General features: G+C 47.6%; 1 protein-coding gene and 1 long non-coding RNA gene across 6 annotated transcripts; one reads left to right on the top strand and one right to left on the bottom strand.

Moving 5' to 3' along the window:
• Positions 1-4,411: 4,411 nt before the first annotated feature.
• On the bottom strand, positions 4,412-16,515 carry LOC108391260 (uncharacterized). 3 transcript variants are annotated; one of them, XR_012131380.1, is made up of 4 exons: positions 16,384-16,515; positions 15,795-15,849; positions 7,046-7,258; positions 4,412-5,751 (listed from the first exon to the last, which is right to left on the bottom strand). It is a non-coding gene; the product is annotated as an uncharacterized lncRNA (long non-coding RNA). The 3 variants fall into 3 exon arrangements; XR_012131379.1 differs by lacking the exons at positions 15,795-15,849; positions 16,384-16,515 and adding exons at positions 10,462-10,530; positions 12,696-12,831; XR_001851715.3 differs by lacking the exons at positions 15,795-15,849; positions 16,384-16,515 and adding an exon at positions 12,696-12,869.
• On the top strand, positions 12,471-21,684 carry TP53INP2 (tumor protein p53 inducible nuclear protein 2). Of its 3 annotated transcripts, none has more exons than XM_017650789.3 (4): positions 12,471-12,736; positions 16,483-16,657; positions 17,207-17,375; positions 17,928-21,684. In XM_017650789.3, exons 2-4 carry the CDS (start codon positions 16,534-16,536, stop codon positions 18,178-18,180), a joined length of 546 nt encoding a protein of 181 aa, XP_017506278.1. In that variant the 5' UTR covers positions 12,471-12,736; positions 16,483-16,533; the 3' UTR covers positions 18,181-21,684. The 3 variants fall into 3 exon arrangements, with proteins under 3 accessions (XP_017506278.1, XP_017506275.1, XP_017506277.1); XM_017650786.3 differs by having other exon boundaries at positions 17,087-17,375; XM_017650788.3 differs by lacking the exon at positions 12,471-12,736 and adding an exon at positions 13,563-13,673 and having other exon boundaries at positions 17,087-17,375.
• Positions 21,685-21,770: the final 86 nt, after the last annotated feature.

The following is a 21,770-nucleotide window of genomic DNA, read 5'->3' as shown; positions in this document are numbered from 1 at the left end:
GTGATCAACTAAATAAGCTATCTTCAGCCATACAATGGGAAACTGTAAGACTGTTTTTTTTTTCATGAAGTAGATCTATGTTATTGACATAGGAAGAACTCCAAGTCAAACTGCTGAGTGAAAATGTGAGTCTGCAGAATATATACTATAATATGTAGTATTAAACAGAGTATATACTATGATATATTTATAGAGAAATCAACCAACCTACAAGCTATATAAATTGGTACATGCTGGAGGCTATTTGAAATATCTATCAACTTTTAAAATGCTATTTAAATTGTTTAAATAACCTCAACTGACTAATCCCCACTGATAGGAAAAATAGTGGATAAAAATATTAACTGCAATGTTATTTATAATAATAACATATTGGAAACAATCTTTCTTTCCATAGGCAACTTGATAAATATCATGCACATACAATGGGATCCTATGCATGTGTGAAAAAGAATGAGGCTGACTTCAACAGCTGGTGTTGGCAAAACTAGACAGCTACATGCAAGAGAATGAAACTGGATTATTGTTTAACTCCATACACAAAAGTAAACTCGAAATGGATCAGACCTGAATGTAAGTCATAAAACCATAAAACTCTTAGAAGAAAACATAGGCAAAAAATCTTCTGAATATAAGCATGAGCAACTTCTTCCTGAACACATTTCCTCGAGCAAGGGAAACAAAAGCAAAAATGAACTCGTGGGACTACATCAAACTAAAAAGTTTCTGTACGGCAAAGGACACCATCAGCAGAACAAAAAAGCATCCTACAGTATGGGAGAATATATTTGTAAATGACATACTCAACAAGGGGTTAACATCCAAAATATATAAAGACCTTATACGCCTCAACACCACAAAAAGCAAATAACCTGATTAACAAATGGGCAGAGGATATGAAGAGACAGTTCTCCAAAGAAGAAATTCAGATGGCCAGCAGACAGATGAAAAGATGCTCCACATCACTAATCAGGGAAATGCCAATTAAAACCACAATGAGATATCACCTCACACTAGTAAGGATGGCCAGTATGAAAAGACTAAGAACAACAAATGCTGGTGAGGATGTGGAGAAAGGGGAACCCTCCTACACTGCTGGTGGGAATGTAAGCTAGTTTAACTATTGTGGAAAGCAATATGGAGGTTCCTCAAAAAACTCAAAATAGAAATACCATTTGACCCAGGAATCCCACTCCTTGGAATTTACCCAAAGAATACAACTTCTCAGATTCAAAAAGACATATGCACCTCTATGTTTATTTCAGCACTTTTTACAATAGCCAAGATATGGAAGCAACCTAAGTGTCCATCAATAGATGAATGGATAAAGAAGATGTGGTACATATACACAATGGAATACTATTTGTTGGGTCTGTGCAATTGACCTCCGAATAACTGGGAGACACATGGATGCAAAAGCAAGAGCGTTTATTGGGTAACTAGCATGCTGGGGTCTCACAGTCACAGGTGGAGACCCCAAAGTACAAGTTCATCCTTCTTTTATACATAGGAATGGTGTCGTGCGTAGAGCGGGCGGTGTGCAGAATGGGCCGTGCGCAGAGCGGGCCATGCGCAGAGCAGAACAGGCTGTGCGCAGAGCGGGTCGTGTGCACAACGGACCGTGTGCAGAGCAGAGTGGGCCATGCACAGACTAGGCCCAGATATGACCTGACTCTCACCACAACCAACCCGCTCACCAACCACCTGGACTGGTTCCCTCCAGGTGGAGCAATGCTCCCGACCACCGGGTGGGCAAGCCGTCCACCTTCCACTGGCCAGGAGCATCTGGCCAGCCCTGGTAACTGTGTTGGCCAAATCCCTGCAACTCCTGCAACCTCCCCCTGATGTGACCCATCTCTCACAAAACAAAGTCACCTACAAAATGGAGCAGCATTAGTCAGGACTCTTCACTATTCATCCATAAGAAAGAAACAAATCCTACCATTTGCAACAAAATGGATGGAGCTGGAGGACATTATGCTCAGTGAAATAAGCCAGGCAGAGAAAGACAAATGCTAAATGATTTCCCTCATTTGTGAAGTATAACAATGAAGCAAAACTGAAGGAACAAAATGGCAGCAGACTCAGAGACTCCAAGAATGAACTAGTGGTTACCAAAGGGGAGGGGTGTGGGAGGGCGGGTGGGGAGGGAGGGAGAAGAGGACTGAGGGGTGTTATGTTTAGTACACATGGTGTGGGGGATCACGGGGAGAACAGTATAGCACAGAGAGGGCACATAGTGGATCTGTGGCATCTTGCTGCACTGATGGACAGTGACTGCATTGGGGTGTGGGTGGGGACTTGATAATATGGGTTAATGTAATAACCACATTGTTTTTTCATGTGAAACCTTCATAAGAGTATATATCAATAGTACCTTAATAAAAAATTTAAAAAAGAAAAGAAAAGTAAAAGAATGAGGCTGTTCTCCATACTGATAAGGAAAGGTCTTACAAGATATACTGTAAAGTGAAAAAAACAAGGTTCAGAACAGTGTCTCTATTTGTGTGAAAAATACGTATATGTGTATGTGCATTGGATTTTAAATGCTAGAATATCTCCGGAAGGGATCACGAGAAACTAGGACTGGTAATTGCCTCGTGGAGGAGACTGGATATTTGGGAACAGGGAAGGGAGGGACACCTGCTTTTCTTTGTATTCCCTGTTGAACCTTTGGAATTTTGAACTATGTCCCTATAATTAAGTAAATAAAAAATGTTAAAGCATAGTTCTAAAACTGGAAGCAAAACAAGCCATGAAACACACCCTTCCTATATGTATACACATGTGTTGTGCAGAAAAAGAAAAGGACACCAAACCAGGGCAATGGTGGAAGGTCTCTTGGACAAGGGGTAGTCAGGGGTGACCTTGATATTATCTTGTTTGAATTTTATGTTTATATATATTTTTAAATTACAAGGGTTACTTAGATTTTTATACAATATTTATGTAAGTTGTTGCATTATTTAAAATACATTTTAATTTTTTAAAATAAAATGTTGATATACTATCTTATGCTGGTTTCAAACGTACATCACTAAAATACATTTTAATTTTTAAAAATAGACTTCAGGTAGATAGAACACAACCACACTAAGACAAAGGAGTGTGGCTAACCTTCCTTCTTCTGGAAGATTCATGTCATGCCCTTTATCCCACCTGCCTTTCCCCAAAGACACCCTGGCTCAGGAGGGACCTGAGCTACTCCCAACGTCTTTCCACAGAGGCTCTCCTGTCACCTCTCCCCCACTTGGCTCCCTGTCCCCAGGGTTCTGGACTGAGAACCAAAGTCAGTGAAACATAGGGTCATGGTCCAGAGGGACCCACCAGCACGAGGCTGAGCAGGCCAGCCCAGGAAAACTGGGACTCTGGCTCTGATACCTCTCTGTTCACTCCCTTCAATGCTCCACCCCTCTTCCCAACCTCCCGATTTGTGTCTCTCTCTTTGTTCAGTGGAGAGAAGGCATCTGAAAAACCCATCCAACTAGATGTGTAGGGATTTAGTGTCCCATCCCCTTCTTGACTAGTTGTATTTTAGGAGGCATTTAAAAAGGCCAATGCCTAACTGTAAGAGAAGACACAGTAATGGTGGAATGTCTGGCACTAGTGAGGAAGGGATCCTGAGGCAAAAGGGCTTTCACATCACACTTAAGTCTTGTTGACAGGCAATTTCGAATAGGGCTTAACTATATAATCTCTGGAGCCAGGCTGACAGGATTCACATCCCACTTAGTAGCTGTCATACTTTGGGCAGATAACTCAAACTCTCTGTGCCTCAGTTTTCAAACCTGCAGGATGGGAATAGTAAAAAGTAGTTCCTCATAGGATTGTTGTGAAGCTATGAGATATTACATAAAAAACCTACAGAACACCTCCTGGAACATAGAAAGCAGTCAATAAATGTTAGCCATGACATGTATTACTTACACAAATACATTTCTTTTAGAGGACAGAACTGGAAATCTTTGAAATTCCCTGAAGAAGAAAAATTAAATCTGGCAAGTCAATAAATCATCCGGAAATAGAGCAAAGAAGTATTAATCACTAGCTTTCTAATCCAATCCAAATCAGAAACAGTTGTCACAATAGAGGAAGTTCTATAATAAAAGTCTAAGAAAAATGATGTTCTGACCAAAATCTGTGACAAATTCAGCTAAAAGATGGAAAACATCTAACCTGGGAGTTATGAACTGCGAAACTTGCCCTTCTCAAATGACTTGATCAATGATGACTTTATACATGTAGGTGACTGGTCACATTGTATTTCCTTAACTAAATTGAATAAATATACTTCAATGTTCCTTTTTTTTTCATTTCAAACCAACTTTGTAGAGGTATGAGTTTTGACAAATATGTACACCCATGTAACCAATACCACAATCAAAATATAGAACATTTATGTCACTCCAGAAAGTTTCTCATTGTCCTTTTATTCAGTCCTTCCACCCACTCCCAGGTAGCTATTGCTCTGCTTTGTTGGTATGTATAGCTTTTGTCTGTTCTAGAAGTTCATATAAATGGAATCATATGGTATATACTCTTTGCATCTCATTTCTTCTGTGTAGCATGCTACCTTGAAGTTCATCCATATTTGTTGCAGATATTAGTAGTTTATTCCTTTTTATTGCTGAATTGTGTGAATATACCACAACTCTAGGAGGAGAAGGTGAAGAGGGAAGAATTGGAGGTAGAAGCCTCAAGTTCCTGTCCTGTCCCTTTCACTCACTCATTTTGTTACTTGGGCAAATCCTTCTCCCTTATTCAGGCTTCGGTTTCCTCATCTGCAAGCTTAGGGTACTAGATGATCTTTAAACAACCATTCCAAGCAATTACATTACAGGTGGAAGGGTTTCTTCTCCTATAAGAAGACATATTTTTTGAAGGCTCCCTAGTAAGGTCCTGCCCCCAGGAGCTTAGAATAGATCCAGTAAATTCCTCTGGCAGAAAGGGAGGACAAAATTTGCAGAAAACCAGACAAGCACATGGAGAATAAGCAGGGAGACCCCAGGTAAATCTAGGAATTGGTCAATAAATATTTAAACTCCATCCAGAACCTCTATCCCTGGGTTTTCTGCCAAAAGCTCCTGATGGTAGACTTTTGGCTAGAATCAAGGGAGTTGGGCCAGGAGGATTTTATGGAGCAGGCAGCGTTCTGAGGACATCAGAGAGCAGGCCATGGTGAAGGGCTGAGGCTGCCACTCCAGGCCTAGAGGGTAGGGTGGGTAGAACCAAAGGAAAGCGAGATGGGAAAAGCTTGATCCAGAGATACCATTGAGCCCAAATACCCCCAGAACATGGATAAATTCTGGGGCCCCACATGGCTCAGACTTAGTACCTTCAATGTCACATTCAAGAGCTGCAGTATAAAGAACAAATTGTTGAAAACAAACTCAATTTCAGCTACAGGGGACTGACTGGATAACTTTATCCCTACTACAATATAATGAAACAGTACATGTCTGTTAAAGAATAAGGCAGCTCTGTATGTACTATCAGGGACAGGGTTCCAAACTGTATTGTTAAGTTAAAAGAAGTAAATTTGAAAACAATGTGCATAGTACACTATCATTTGTGTTCAAAACAGGGAGATTGTATATACCTTTATATTCTTGTATATTCAGAGAATATTTCTGACAATTCACACAATAAGCTGGTAACAGCAGTCACCCCTGAGGAGTGAAGTTGATTGGATGGTGCTGGGGTGGAAATATCCTCTTGTTCTCTGGGATTTTGAGTCATGTGAATGTTAACCTATTCAAAAATAAATAAAAATGTATTAAATTCAAGAAAAATAGCTCAACTCCTAAAAGTAATTTTAAAATGACTACTATTTATTTGTAACTCTCAAGACATCAGAAAGTCTGTAATCCTCTCATGCCTCACTGCTGCCACTCAGTGTTCCCCACTCACCAAACCTGTCACTTTTCATTAAAAACTAGCCTCCTAGGCCCTTTTCCACAACCTTGTTTTTTTTTTTCCTTCCCTCTTCTCTCACCTCTCCATCCTGTGTCTGTCACCCTGCTATCCCAGTTCCATATCTCAAAAGCCTATAAAAGCAGTCAGACAAAATAAAACTTCTTTAGAAAGCCATGGGCAGAAAAAAAGTGAGCAGGCAAAGGAATTCCCCGTCATACTCCCATTGTACAGACAAAGAAACAGAGGCCTATAGAGGGATAGTCACCCCAAGTCCCATAGCAAGTCAGAAACAGAGCCAAGACAAGGATGCAGGGCTCTTATATGAAATCATATTCCGGGCCGTTCAGCCTAATTGCCCCAAGGCAAGCTTCTGCTCATCCTTCAAAGCCTAATTTAGATGTCCTCTCTTCCAGCAAGCCTTCCTTGAATCCCGTTTTGTTTTTTGGGTGGGGTTATTTCCCTAGCACCTTGTCCAACCCACCTTCCTATCCTTAATTTCCTGGTACTACAATGTTTCTGATTATGTTTCTGAATGAGCTCTCAAGTATAGAAAAGTTACTTTCTGTCTCCCAGAAAGTTACTAGGCATTCCTCAGTGTGTGGTGAATTGAAAGTGTGCAGGGCTCTACGACAGAGGCAGACTGTGTTTTGAGGGCTTTAAGTGGGGAGAAGTTTTACTTTTTTCCAAAGAGATCTTGGAGAACTTCCCAGAGGAAGTGCCATTTGGCTGATATATACTCTGGAGTTGCATCCCATATACTCAAATTACTCAGTTACAACTATATAACTTTGGAAAAAGAAAAAAAAATAGGAAAAATGATTTTTCCCAGTTATAACACTATTTCTTACGAGTTTCACAAAAATATTTACACTAAGACAAAATTTACCAGAGTAAAGTTAGTAAAGTTAGTATTTCAAGCTGCTTCTTCACTTTCACGCAAAAAATTTTTTCAATACATGTGTAGCAGTTTTCTGTTACTGTGTAATAAATCTCCACAAACTGAGGGACTCATGACAACACCCATTTACAGCTCACCGTTCTATATGTCAGAAGTCCAGGCACAACTCTGGGTTTTCAGCTCAGGGACCTACAAGGCTGAAATCAGGGTATTGGCCAGCTGTGTCCTCACCTGGAGATCAAGTAGGGGAAGTCTGGCTTCCAGGGTCCCTCAGGTTGTTGGCAGAAGTAATTTTCTTGTAGCCATATAGCTGAGATTCCCATCTTGCTATCTTTAGCTGGTGACCACTGTTAGCTTCTAGAGACCCCTTTTGGGTCCTTGCCATGTGGCTCTCTCCACAAAATAGCAGTTTGCTCCTTCAGGGCCAACATGGGAGTGTCTGCTCTTTAAGAAAATGATTTTATGTTAGGAGGTACTAGATTTTTCACATATGGGCTTTGTAATTTTTATGCTATTCATTATTGTATGCATATACACATACAGTATCTCTCTTTTTGGCTATTGTATAAATATTTTTAAATTACCAAATGTACATTAAGTGGTTCAACAGTCCCCCTTCCTCCCCACCCCCATCCACTCCTCTTCCCCTTGGTAACCACTAGTCACTTCTCAGTGTTTATGAGTCTAGTGCTATTTTGTTCCTTCTGTTTTGCTTTGTTTTTATATTCCACAAATAAGTGAAATCATATGGTATTAGTCTTTTTCTGCCTGGCTTATTTCATTGAGCATAACACCCTCTAGGTCCACCTATGTTGTTGCAAATAGGAGGATTTTTTCTTTTTATGGCTGAATAATATTCCATTGTCTACATGTACTACATCTTCTTTATCCATTCATCTACCAATGGGCACTTAGGTTGCTTCCATATCTCGGCTATTGCAAACAGTGTGGAGATAAACATAGGGGTGCATTAACTTTTTGAATCAGGGATTTTGTTTTCCTTGGGACACATACAATATTTCTATACATAATTGAACATACAGAAACATGCACTGACACTTATTAGCTCTGTGATCTTAGGCCTGAGCAGTCTGAGCCTCAATTTCCTCATCTGTAAATTGCAGATAACAACAGTGTCCATCTTGGAGTGTTACAGGCACATAGTAAGTAAATATAAGCTGCTGATTACATTAGTTTTGAAGAATAGAGAGGGTCTAGACACAGGAGATTAGATGGGTGAGACAGGGTTCCCTAGGAGGAAGAAACTGCAAGAGTAAAATCCTGGAAATGGGAAAACTGGTGGTGGTTTGCAATGTAATCATTTGCATGGTGTGTGTGTGTGTGTGTGTGTGTGTACAAAGAAGGCTACAAGAATGGGTGAGGGCAGTTTCAGTCATCCCTGCAGTCAGTACTTCCTGAATGCTTTTGTACCAGGTGCCAGGAGAGGATGCCTGGTCAGCAGTGTGAACTGTAGCCTGGAGGTAGTAGGGAGCAAAGGCAAAGCTGTGCTCAGGAAAGGGCACTGGTCTGAGCATCAGGGAGTCCATCTGGTCCTAGGAGAGTGGCTAGTTCAGCAGGTGGGAACCCAGCTCTCCACTCTCTCCTCTCCAGCCTCAAAGCTGGAGGGATACAACCATTTCCCTCTAAAAGTTCTAAATGTGGGAATTCATGCAGGGCACCCACACCAGAGCAACTCACTTGGATACTTGTCCACATTCACAAACACATCCATGGAACCCCAAAGTCACCATCATACCCTCACACTGTGAGTAAATGAACTAAAGTTAAGCCAGGCATCTGGCTTCCTGCCACCTCCCTCCCTCTTCCTGAAATAAATCCTGTCCTGATCATCACCTCCCCTTTGTCAGGGGCATTAAGCATAGTTCACACAAACAGACCTGAATGCCTGAAGGTTAGGGTGGAGGTACTGTTTAGGAATCATGAAGCCAGCCATTTTGCAGATGGGAAAACTGAGGCTCAAAGAAAGTGATTTTCCAAGGGTCAGGCAGACAGTGAGCCCAGGGTAGAATCAAGATTGAAATCTGGATATCCTGACAATCAGCTCAGCCCAAGGTCTTTTTCATGGTACACGCACACGCGCGCGTGCACACACACACACACACACACACACAACAGTTATCCTCAGTTCAAACATTTCTGGGTTGAACAACAAAGCTTTCTGAGTAGAAGTTCTGGGGATATGGCCCTTGTTAAGGTGTAGGCCAATCTGTTGGGGGATTCTGGGGATTCTGTTTCCTAGCTTGCTCTACTAATTAAATTTCTTCCCTTCTCTGTTTCTTCACCAGCAAAATTGGAATAATAATATTGCCTACATTAGAGAGTTGTGAAGATTAAATTATTTAATACAGGTAAGGACTTATAAATAACAGTATGTGGCATATAGAAATCCCAACAGAATTGTCATTAATATTAATTATTTAACTCTGTAGATCCTGGGCTAGTTGTAATGTGTGGGTGGTGGTGCTTCTACAGTGATCAGGATTTGCTGGTTTTGATTCAGATTCCAAGCTACTCACTGAGCTTTGTCTCAGCCTTTCCCTCTTTCTTTGAGGGGGAGGGTGGGAAGGGGAAAGGTGAGCCAGTTCTCCAGAGGGCTCATACCTTTGAGTAAACACAAGGTCCCGTGAGGGTCACACCCAAGCTGACACATCTCTGCCCTTTGAAGTGGGGGCCCAAGCACTGGGGAACCCCTAGGGTCTGATGAGGGCAAGCCCAAGGCCCAGACAGGAATAGAAGGGTAGCCTCTTGACATCCACTCCTGGAGCTCATAAAATTGGGCAGGTGCTTATATCTAGGCAGGGATTGGATGGGCATGGGCATCTGATAGCCGTGGGTGTGTGAGCTCATATGCACACGTGTGCATGTTTGTACATGGATGCTTTCATATGTAGGCACAGATGCCCATGTTTATCCATATATGTACACAGGTTTGGCACCTATCTGATTGGAAATGAGACTCCAGGATTACCTCCAGCATGGTGCCCATTGCCTCTTTTTACAGTTCCCAGGTCCATGCCAGGGTCTCAGAATACTAATGGGCAGGATCAGTAGATGGCTCTGCTGTTCTAAAATTCTGAGCAAGTACGCTGACCTCTCTGTGCCTCAGTTTCTCCACCAATAAAATTAGTTTGAATGAATTGAATTCTGAGGTCTCCTCCAGCTCTGATATTAAGTCTCTGTGGTAGAGAGGTATGAGTCCCAGGGTTTTAGGACAGAATTCCACTGGGCTCTAGCCCCCTACGTCCTTGGGTACCCTTGAGTCTACAGAGAAATGGAAGACTTGGATTGCCCTAGCAGCCTGTACACAGGGCTCTTCTAAGGCTGGGAGCAGAATCGAGGTCATTTAGAGTATCAGAGTATATGCCAGGACCTCACTTCCCTGGGTTTGGGGAACCAGAACCCTGTGCCCAACAGAATGACTCCTTTACCAGGGTAGAGGGTCCAGGCGTAGACTCTTGTACCAGCCACCCTTCTTGAGCTGTAACTGCTGAGCCTTTGATTAGAGTCTGCTCTGCCAGGCCCAGCACAGGCTGGGTGAGGGGAGTATATGGACAGAGATTCAGCCTTTAGGATACCAGCCATCCACTTGGGAAGACACATTCACAGAATTAGTCATCATCACTTACTGTCTATTAAACAAATAAATGACTGCCCATCAAGATAGCTCTGGACACAGGTGAGGACAGGAAGGCTACCTAGAGGAAAAAGGAGTTAGTAGAACCTTGAAGACAGGAAGGATATGAATTCAGAAATGCCTAAAAAGAGCATTCCAGGCAGGGGAAAGAGCCTGAGCCAAAGCGTGGCTGTGGGAGAGTATTGAAGACATACTGAGGAGTTTGCCCTTAGCACAAAGTGCATGTAGGAGAAGGGAGGACGCAGTTGGAGAGCTGGAGCTGGAAGGTCATGAACTTTTGGAATGTGGTACTTTGGGAGCCACAGAAGGTTTTAGAACAGGCAAATGGTGTGACAGAAGAGGCGTGCTATGATTATTTAAGTCAGCAAGGAGGCCAAAAGAGAGTATGAGATTAGAAGCAGATGTGATGAGCAAAGGCTCAGGGTTGCACAGAATATTTTGGGGACACCACTACAAGGGCTGTTTTGGCAGTATTTTGCTGATATCTTCTCCCTACCAGCCCCATTCCCAAGCCTCTGGGTATTATTTCCTGGCTCCTCCTGCTAGTTGCTAGGGCTGAGGAATCCATCTGGGGTTTCAGACTAGGTTGGGACAGGGTTTTATCAGCAGAGCCTGAAGCTCCGGCCTAGCTTACCCCTGCCTCCTGTTGGGCCAAATGGGCAGCTCTCAGACTCACCCCCACCAGCCCTGCTCTACTGAGAGACAACCCTGCACCTCTGGCCCTGGAGATTGAGGATGTGTGTTTGTGGTCTCTCCTCAGGCATTTCCTAGGTCATGGGACTGCCTTGGGTCAAGAACATGGGAATGACAGAATCCTGAGGAGAGTCTGAAAGAATCTCTAGAAGGAAGCTTGGATATATTAAATTTGACAGATAAGGATATCAAAGCCCACAGAGGTAACATAACTTGCTTGAAGTCACACAGCAAGTTTGGGGCAGTCAGAGTAGGCCCAGATCTCCCTGAGACTGCTGAAGCAGTGTGGGGTTTAGATAATCTGGTACATGTAGAGAGTGGAGAGGGTTGGGGCCAGCAATTATAGTTCTAGTCCCGGCTCTGCTATTTACAATAGCTTTGTGACCTTAAGAAGCCGCTTGGCTCTCTGAGTCTGTTTCCTCGACAGGAAAATGGGGATAATACCACCTTTTGGGGTTGTTGTGAAGGTCAAAATACATAAAGTGATATAGCACAGTATCTAGCACTCAGTATGTGTTCAATAAATGTTAGTGGTTGGGAGTACCAACAGTGGGTACTCAATAAATATTTGTTGATGTGTTACTGAATATGAATCCACATAACTACACTGAAATCTGTTAGCCTCGGTTTTCCGGGTGTAATCAGGACTAATAGTCCCTGTTCTGTCACTGTTTTGTCCAGCCCCAGTAGCAAGGTGGATTAAATGAAGTATGTAAACGTTCCGGCACAGAGCCGCCTCTATGCCAATGTTTATTCAGCTCAGAGCAACTGCTAAGTTCTACTCTGTAAAAATTTTTCCGTCACTTTAATCAACTCTTCTATACATCCGGGTGCTCCTCTGGAACCAGAAGCACCTGGTTTTGTCCCCCACCTAAGCCTGCCCAGCTGAGGAAAGACGGGGTGGAAAAGCAGAGGGTGAAGAGGGGAGACAGAAAAGGGAGGGGAGCAGAGAGAAGGGTGGTTCAGAGAACGGAGGTGCACCGACTTGGTGTGCAGAAAAGGGTACAGATTAGGGGACCCGGATATAGGACGCAGGTGTAAGAATATAGGGGTAGTGGGAGGGGAGAGAGCGCCGGGACACGTGAAGGGAGTATAGGAAGATGGGGATCCCATAGGAATCATTGACATTCAGTGGGTCGCCCTAGGGCTGGGGGCCAAGCTCCTAGCAGTGGCCTCTCCGGGATGCCCCCTGAAGTTCGGAGTCGGGCTCCGAGACTGAAGCCACCAGCTTGCCAACCATGGAGGGGGTGGGGATGGTGGATCCGCAGCCTGGGATTGGCCACCGTTCCGCCAGCCGGTGACGCGAGGCGGGCGGGCCCCTTTGTGACATCACAATCAGCTGTTTGAACGCTCCAATTTGTGCGGTGAGACGAGCAGCAACGGCTGCAGAAACTCAAAGCCCCGCGGGCGAACGCAGCAGCCGCTAGCGTCCACCCGCAGCCCTGGCACCTCCCCCAGCAACAGCCCCCGCGATGCGGCTCGGCCTGTGATAGATAAGCCGCCAACCCCGGGACGCCTTGCAAGCACAACTACCTCAGAGCCAGCCACGTCCGCCGCGCGACCCCCGCCCCCAGGTGAGTCCGGACCAGCTTTGGCCTGGGGGCTCCCCGCGCCCCGGGACGCTCCCCGGGTCACGCCCTGGCTCCCCGCTCTGGAGTCTTTGTCCATCTCCGCCGGCAGCCGCTGGGACTGCATTCCGCCTCCCGATTGGCTGCTGCATGCACGGTAGACCATGACGTGTCCCTATTTGCATATGACATTGAGACGTCACCAAGGCCGGTACCGCCCCCATTCCCAAACTCGGGTCGCCTGTCCTCCCGTGACCCTACCCTATAGGCGCTGCGTCGGGGCTGGGCCCGTGGCTGACTGCTTCAGAAAGGCAGCGGGACCGGAGGGGCCTCGGCAGTTCCTGGACAAATACAGGGCCTGGGGTCAGGCCTCTACTCCTATACTTATTCCTTGCGACTTGAGAAGGGTTCCGACGGTGCTGCTGGGTCTAGGTTGGCGGATGGGAGTCGTCAGGAGTTCATGGGCGGCCTGGAACTCCAGCTGCGGGTCATTGGGGCAGTGCCAGATGGTGGCTGGCTCCAGACTCTGCACCTCCAGAACTAACATAATGTCCTCCTAATCCCTGATATGTGTGCAGCGCCTTAGCTGACATCACTCCAATCCCATTTCATGGAAGGGAAAACTGAGGCCTGGAGAGGGAAGCAGCTTACTCGAGGTCATCCAGGCAATTAGAGTCATGCCTACTGAGTGACAGATGCATTAGCCATGGGCACATGCCTAGTCGGAGCTCAATACAAATTAACAAGTTACACATCCTTCTTCCACTGGGGTCTCCACCTTGGGCCCAGCACCATCCAAATTTGATAGGGCTCCTAGTTCTCCTCACTTCTCCAGGAGGTCTTTGGAGATTGGGTCCCTTCCATGGCACTGACCCTCATCTGTATCTTGGAGTCCCAGAGCCCAGTAAAATTGCTGCCTCCCAGCTCTTTTGACCACAAAAAGGTGAGTCTTTGGCTGCATCAGTGTCTCCAGGGCTGACTCTGGGGTGGGGTGGGGAGTGAGAGTTCCCCTCTGTTTGGCTCTTTATCACCACCCCAATCTCTAGAGTTGTCAGCTAGGAAAGCTGTGGCCTGTGGCCTGGCCTAGTGCTGGTGATTACAAGGCTTGCGCTGCTCCTCTCTTTGCTCACAGAGGGGCAGGAGAGGGGTAGAAGGAGAGCACATGACTTTCTAAGTAGATGGGCCTAAGGCTAAGCCAGGAGTCCCATCCCAGCCTGGTTTTGCTCAAGGATGGGCTCTGGTAAAGGTGGCTTGGGGCTTAAGTGCTATTCCAGGCACAGCTGCTGTAGTTATTAAAGGAAATGGTTCTCCCCGGAGCAGGGCTGGGAATGTGAGAACCAGGAAGCTGGCAGGGCTGGGAAAGAAAATCTGGGAGGCTCCCCCAGTGGTCTTGAGAGGGAGCGGGCACTGGCTGGCTGGTGCTACTGTCACTCCTGGCTCTGTCACTGACTTGTTGTGTGACCTCGGGTGGGGAGTCTCTCGTCTGGGCCTCCCTTACCTCAATCTGAGGTCATTTGAGAAGGCCCAGAGCAGGTTCTAGTACACAGTGTGAGTGCTTTGGTAAATGCATGAAGAATCTTGGTGTCAGGAACCCCACTGGGCAGAGGGGCTCTAAGGTGGGCAGTGACTGGATCAAGGTTTGACTCCTTTCTGACTTCTCTATCTCCCCTGCGTCATTATATTTTGAGGAATTAACTGTGTACACTCTGGACTGAATTCTCAGGGACCTACAGGTAGGCCTGCCCTGCCACCATCTAGCTGTGTATCTTTGGATAGACTTATGTCCTCTGATGCTCAGGTTGTTAAACAGGTTGATGAATATGAGGGTCCCTAGAACAGCTCTAACTTTCCTTTCATCTTCTTAATGGAGTAGTAAGTCCTTGGAAGGAGGGTGTGTCTCATAAAGGCCTCAGTCTTCTCTTCCTTCATGAGGGGCCATACTTTCTGGATTTTTGATAACTGAGTCACTAATTCCCTGTGGCTATAGATGGGTTGGAATATGTGGTTTCTGCTGGGCAGGCACTAGCTGGGGGTAGACCAACCTTTTATAATCCCTGTGGATCTCCCACTAGGGAAGCTAGCACCCATGGGACACTTCCTTCTGGAGCCCACAGTGGGCCTGCCAATGTGGAAATACTCTCCATGTATAAAGATTATGTGATTCTAACCTCTATGTGGCAAGTTTGAAAACATTCCTAGGGACTGGGAGAGGTATCCACAAGTATAGAAATACTGTATGTGGGCTAGCAGTAAGAGTGGAATGCCTCATGGAATGCAAGTGGGCATGCCCCCAGGGAGTTCTATAGGAACTGTGGAAATATCCTTAGCGAAAGGTGACAAGTGCCTCCGTAGCAAAACTGTTAACCATCTTTTTGGAAGAGACGTGGAGGGTAAGACTTTAGGGACATCCAGTGGACCCCTAGCCCAGGTCTAGTCCTGAGGTAGGCTGAGCTAGGGCAAGGGGCAGATCTACAGCCACCAACTTGGTGTCTGCATTCCTGGAGCAAGGGGTCTCCTTCCTTATCTTCACTCAGGGAAGGACTAATTGAGGGTTTGAGTCCTGGTCTAATACTCAGTGCTCACCCTTAAGGGCTCCTGGGGTTTGATAGTTCTCTGCCTCTATCTATCACCTCCCACTGACCTCCTGTCTCCCTGGGGCCAGGCAACCTGATCCTCCTCCTCACCAAGGATACTGCTCTTGAGCAGAAGCTTGGGAACAAGGGGTAAGAGTGGGGAGGGCCTGTAGAAATAGTATCTTCAACCTCCTCTGACAGACACAACTAGGCCTGCATGATCACATGGTAGCGGTTCTGTGGGATTTCTGCTACCCAGACTCCAGTAGTGGTTCTTAATCTCTGGGATCACTGAGTGCTCTTTAGGAAATCCTGATGGGAATCAAGGTCCTTCTTCCCAGAAAAATACATATGGACCATGGCCCTTGACCACCAAGTTAAAATGCCTAATCTAGACAGACACTCAGCAAAGGTAATGAAGTACAGTGATTATTGGGTGCTGCCTCTGGAATCTAACTTGAATTGGTTCAAATCCTATCTCTGTGTCTTACCAGCTGTGAGACTTTGGTCAAGTTACCGTACCTCCCAGAGTCTCAGTTTCTTCACCTGTAAAAAAAGGATAATAATTATACTTACTTACTAAACTTGTGAGGATTACATGAGGTGATAAAGGTAAAGTTCTTAGTACAGTACCTGGCGCATGAATGTTATATATATTGTGTTGATGATAACAAAAATCACAATATTAGACATTTTCTTCCTTGCCTGGAGAACTCTTATTTATCCTTCAAGATCCATCTTGGGTGGTTAATACTCCAGAGGACTTCCTTGATGGAGTCTGGTAATATATATACCTCCTTCATGTCCCTAGAGCATGCAATAATACTCATAACTAGTTGAATAGTTTATTGAATGCTTACTTTGTACCCAGATATTGTTTTAAGCATTTTGTGTTTAGCTCATTTAATTCTTGTTAGAGCCCAGAGAAGGATACTATTATTAGTGCATTTCATTCTTGTAAGGGCCCAGAGGAGGGTACTCTTTGCCATTTGACAGACAAGAAAACTAAGGCACAGATAAGTTAAAGAAGTTCCTAAGGTCACACAGAAAAGAGAAAAGCCTGCAATCAGGCTGACTTACCAGAAAGCATACATACTGCAAAGCTTCCACACATAGCCCCCAGGTAGTGGAGGTGGACTTCAGTTGGTGGTGGTGCTGACTCCCGTCTACGCCTCCCAGGTTTCTGCATTGCCGTAGAGCGCCCCCCTGAGGCTGCTTCACTCCCTCACCATGTTCCAGCGCCTCACCAGCCTCTTCTTCAGCACACCCCCGCCTCCCGAGGACCCCGACTGCCCTCAAGCCTTCGTCTCCGAAGAGGATGAAGTGGACGGCTGGCTCATCATTGATCTGCCGGGTGAGGCCTGCGTCGGACGCCAGGACTCTGACTCTGGCTCCTGGGCCTGTGAAGGGCAGGTGACCGAGCAGCAGATGGGAAGGGAGCTATTGGGGGACTGGGGACCTCCCTCAGGCCTACTGGGCAAACGGGGGCTGAGGCAGTGACACAGGAGGTGGGGTAACAGGGCCCCACCTCATGCAAGCGCGGGCCATCTCCTGGCGGCCCAGGGTTTGGGCTCACACCTCATGTGCCTTAGGGCAGCCAAGACGCCAGTTCTGGGTGCACGTGAAAGCGGCGGGCGGGGTGGCGGGTCCGACTAACGTCGCCCTTTCTCTCCCCGCCCATCTGTGTCCCGTGTGTGTGTGTGTGTGTGTATGTGTGTGTGTGTGTGTGTCCCGCCCCGCTGCGCCCCCTCCTCCGCATGGCTCCCCCTCCCGCGCCCCGTAGACAGCTACGCGGCTCCACCCAGCCCCGGGGCCGCCCCTGCCCCCGCGGGCCGCCCTCCGCCCGCGCCCTCCTTGATGGACGAGAGCTGGTTTGTTACCCCTCCCGCCTGTTTCACTGCAGAGGGGCCCGGATTCGGGCCCGCTCGCCTCCAAAGCAGCCCCCTGGAGGATCTCCTCATCGAGCACCCGAGCATGTCCGTTTACGTCACCGGCAGCACCATAGTGCTGGAGACTGGTCCCGCTTCCCCGCACCCCGAGGCTGCCCTGCCTGACCGCGACCTCAGCGAGGGGTGAGCGGGCCGGGGGCGGAGCCCGGAGGCCTAGAGGCGTGGCTTAGAGGCCCGGCTCCCGGCCTGGGGGAGTGAGCCCTGGAGCCCGCCCCGCACTGATAACGCCCGAGGCGTCTTCCAGGCAAAGGGTGTGGACTAGCCCAGGAGCCTGGCTGAGGGCAGAGAGGCGGGGCCTTGGATGGGGCGAGGCAAGACCTCGAGGCCGAGGCGAGGCCTGGGAGGGAAGAACTAGGTGGCCTACGGGGTCTGGAGGTGGGAGGGGCTAGGCCGGAGCGCCGAAGGGGTGCCGTCTGTAGAGGCTTGTACTGTGTGTAGGGCAGGGCCGAACTGGGGTTTGGAGCCAAGCTTGCTCTGGGGTTTGGTTTACCTGTCACGGGAGTTCGAGCCGGGGAAGCACCTCAGTTGACTTGGAGGAAGGGCTGGTATAAGCAGAGGTAACACTGTGCCGAGGGAAGGTAGGGGGCGGGGTGGGGCGGGAGGTGGGAAGTCCCATCGCACTCCTCCGTCCCCCAACCTGTCCAGCCATGACCGAGCCCTGCTCTGTCCCCGCAGGGAGTTGGCGCCCGCCCGTCGGGAGCCCCGGGCCCTGCGCCACGCCGCCGCCCCTCTGCCTCCGCGGGTTTCTCTGCTGGAGAAGGCGGGCCAGGCTCGGTGGCAACAGCGGGCTCGGCAGCGGGCGGAGCGCCACGCGCTGAGTGCCAAAGTGGTGCAGCGGCAGAACCGCGTCCGCGAGAGCCGTCCGCGCCGGCCCAAGCACCAGGGCAGCTTCGTCTACCAGCCGTGCCAGCGCCAGTTCAACTACTGAGCGTCTTCCAGCTGAGCCGCAAACCTCTCGCGGACTCCCGACCCCTGTCGGCCCCTCCGCCGCAGCCAGTGTGCTGCTCGAGCGGCGCTCGCAGCCCTACCGGGTCTGGACACCATAGCCTCCCTCTTTTAAGTGTGAGGGCGTGTGGTGATAGCCACCCTCCTCCACTCTCCCTCAATTTCCCCATCTCTGATCCTCAATCTGCTTCTGAACCCCACCCCCACCCCTCACCCTCCCTCTTTCTGGCCCCCATATCACAGCATCTAATCCTCCATCTCTCCCTCCCCTGACACACTCCATCCCTCTCTGGTCCCCTTCCCCATCTTTGACCTGCCATCCCCCTTTATGCTTGTCCTCCAGTCCTCTAACCCTGGCCCACTCCTATTTCTGAGTCTTCTATCAGTCCCAGATCTGGCACTTTCCCCACCATAACTCCCTCCTTACAAGCCTCACCCTGTCTCATGTTTGGCACTACACTCACTCCGCTTCCTGATTATTCATTCCCAGTAATTCCTTTCTAAATGAATTGGGAGCAGGGGGAGACTAAATAATTCTTCAGTCTCCCCCCTTCCCTCTCCCCGGGGCTGGGCTCTTTGGAGTTGCTTAGGCCTGGAATGGTGAAGTATGTGGAAGAGGACTGTGATATGTGTGTTAGAGGGAGAAGGTGAAGGGAATCGCGGGGAAGAGGCAGCCTATTGGAAATACAGACAGGACAAGTAGATTGAGAAGCTGTAGTAAGCAAGGAGTCATGGGAGCTGGCAGTGTTTGCTCAGAGATGCCAAGCCCTGCTCTCAGGTTGGACTCTGGAGTCTGCCCCCACTTTCCTTTCTTGTAATCCCACCTCCCAAATCTTCCTGAAATTTACTCCTCTGCAGTCTCCTGAGTCTCAAGGGCTTAGTTAAGTACCTTGCCGTCCCACCCCCAATATGTCACCCCAGGAATAGAGGCTGGGCAAGGCCCTTCCATCCTGTCAATCTGTTCACATGCCCAAGGTGCTAGAACTAGCTTAGCAGAGTTGCAGGTCAGAGGGCTTCTAGGCAGAGGAAGTGTACACCCAAGTAAGAATGCAGAGGAATGATACTTGGGAGCACAAGCTGTAGGGTGAAGCTATCCCGAGACTGACACTCAGCCTTCATCTTGCCTCTGACACTGTATTTCAAACCCTGCCCAGGAAGGCTAAAAAACCGTGGGTAGGAGACCAAGAGCTCACTGTCCCAATCCCCAAATAATCCCTATCCAGGTTCAGGTTCCCCCAGGGCTCTCTTCCTCTTTAAAGGCTGCTGGGAAGAAATGGGTGCCCTATGGTTCCTCTCTCCTTTCATCTACTAAGAACCTGGATGAAGGAACACGAATTCCTAGGTAGGACATGGGACAGGCAGCCAGCTTTCTCCTCCTTGTGGTGGAACTGAATTTTGGGCTCAGACACCAGCAGCAGCCTCTTGGGATGCCCCAAGTTGCTTCCCTTTTCTTATGTCCTTTTCTAGTGCGTGCTCTTTCTTCCTTGAAACTTAAGATTTCCTGTTACATACTCACATAGGTCTGTCACTTTGCCCCCGTCCCAGGTTTTCAGGCCTTACAGCCAAGCTGAGGCTTGGAGAAAACTGCAATCCCATGAGGGCAAAGGCAGCTGCCCTCCCTGACCCTACAGCCCCAAGCCTCATGTGGGATGTATGGGTAAGGGAGGGGTAGCCCCATGGATGCCAGGATGGGGACAGAGGAAGCCCTGGTGGGTCTCCCATCCAAAGGGGTAAACCAAGTCTATACTAAAAAAGCAGATCAATGTCCCAATGCCAGTCCACTAGGGCCCCAGTTGCTGACAACCTTGCTCCTCTCCCCAAGATTTTCCTTCATTTATGACCTGGTCACTTCACAGCCATCTTAGGGTCTTCAGAGCTTCTGCTGAAACTCTCCAACTCTTCCTGCCCACTCCTTTGCTACCAGCTGGGGCCTAGGCTGTCCTAGGCAGTGCCCATCATCCTTCTAGTGGGGGAAGAGTGAGTTATAAGGCATTTGGCTCAACTTTAAAAAGGTCCCTCCCTTCCTTGCCCACATTTCTGGAGGCTCCTCTAGTTCTAAAACCCTCCAATCTCATCACCTGGCTGGTTGCAATACTTGTTTTTTGTACTTTCCTATAGATTCTGTAGCATTTGAGTGTGGCAATATTTTAATTGTGTATAGATTTCTAAGAACCAACACTACTCAGTCTCCTGCTAGTCTGACTCCTGAAGCATCAGACCTTATCATGCTGTATTGACTGTGTATGTGCCTTTCACCTTGAGCATGCTTCAGGATTTTTATTTTTAAACCACAGAACTTGAATACATTAGGGAACCAGAATTCACAAAGTCCTATGCAACCTTAGACAGGAGGGGGTTAGAGAGTCTGTCTTGACTAATGTTTTCCGAGACCCTAGAGAAGTTTGTGAGTATTACTGTTAATACTACCAGCAGTTTGCCAAATCTGAGTATGTCAGAGGGACCTGTTTCTATAGTGAGTCTCAATTACATCAAAGGATGACTTACAGTAACTCCCCAAGACGTACGAGTGCTCTCCTCAAGCTGGGTGTTATTTTCCAGCCTTAGCCAGTCTGGCCCCAGCAGAGTACCATGTGTGTATGAATGCTGTGCTGTTCTGGAGTATGCCTGCTCCCTAAACCCTGCCTGGAACCCTGATCAATTTGCTCTGACCCATGTCTTAGGTGCAACAAGGATCCCAGACCCCTCCAGAGCTCTTGGATTACTTCTTAAAGCCATGAGGCTTTATGTGAGGGGACCAAGTGCAGACACACCATTGTTCCTTTCATCTTTCCTCTTGCCCTGCCACCTAGTTCCAAATGGAACCAACAAGTTGAGTGCATCCCTCTTGGGTGTTTTGTGTTGAGACTGGCTGAAAGGAGGAGACTGGTTGACCATGTGTGATGTGTCAACAGACTCAAGGACACAACCACCTCGACCTGGTCACGTGGCATGTCTGTGTATGTGTGTAACAGGATTCTGATTGTTAGACTGTAATGTTATTCCTCTATGGGAAAAAAAATTAATATAAAGAAAAACAAATAAAAATCTATTTAAAGCACATTATGCTTTCTGCCTGAGTAGAGCTAAAGCAGGAGAAGCACTTTGCAATCTCAGGCACATTATTAGTATAGGGCAATATTATTAGGCTGGCTTTGGTTCTGGTTTTATCTGTCATACAGGGAAAGAAGAGGGTGGTAGGTAAGCTTGCTGGAAATGGGGCCAATGAGGGGTCTGAGTCATAAATAACTCTACTTTTAGAGGGTTCCTATAACACAAGACATGTATTAGAGATAGTTGAAACATGAGAATAATGACAGAAAATCACCGACTCATCCTTTTGGTCTCAGGCACTGGGTGTGGCAAGGGCGAGGGGCCACTGCAGGGGAAGGGATGGAGTGTCTGTCTAGCTATAGGCCGTGCAGCAGAAGGTCGAGGCCCAGACCAAAGCAAGGATGGGGCCCCAAGCACTGGGGTCCCCTGAACATTGGTGGTGAGGTGGGGGCAGAAGCAGCTAGTTTAGAGGCTACACATTTTTAGGTTAAAAACTGAACCAGAAAAGGGAAAAACCTGGGC

Source organism: Manis javanica, chromosome 5, assembly GCF_040802235.1.
Source record: "Manis javanica isolate MJ-LG chromosome 5, MJ_LKY, whole genome shotgun sequence".
Taxonomy (NCBI): domain Eukaryota; kingdom Metazoa; phylum Chordata; class Mammalia; order Pholidota; family Manidae; genus Manis; species Manis javanica.
The sequence above is the reverse complement of the archived record's forward strand: the minus strand, read 5'-3'. Positions and strand labels throughout refer to the sequence as shown.

Coding starts and splice junctions, on each gene's coding strand:
- TP53INP2 (XM_017650786.3), top strand. CDS start 16,534: ATGTTCCAGCGCCTCACCAGCCTCTTCTTCAGCACACCCCCGCCTCCC. Junction 16,658..17,086: donor GCTCATCATTGATCTGCCGG/GTGAGGCCTGCG, acceptor CGCGCCCCGTAG/ACAGCTACGCGGCTCCACCC. Junction 17,376..17,927: donor GACCGCGACCTCAGCGAGGG/GTGAGCGGGCCG, acceptor CTGTCCCCGCAG/GGAGTTGGCGCCCGCCCGTC.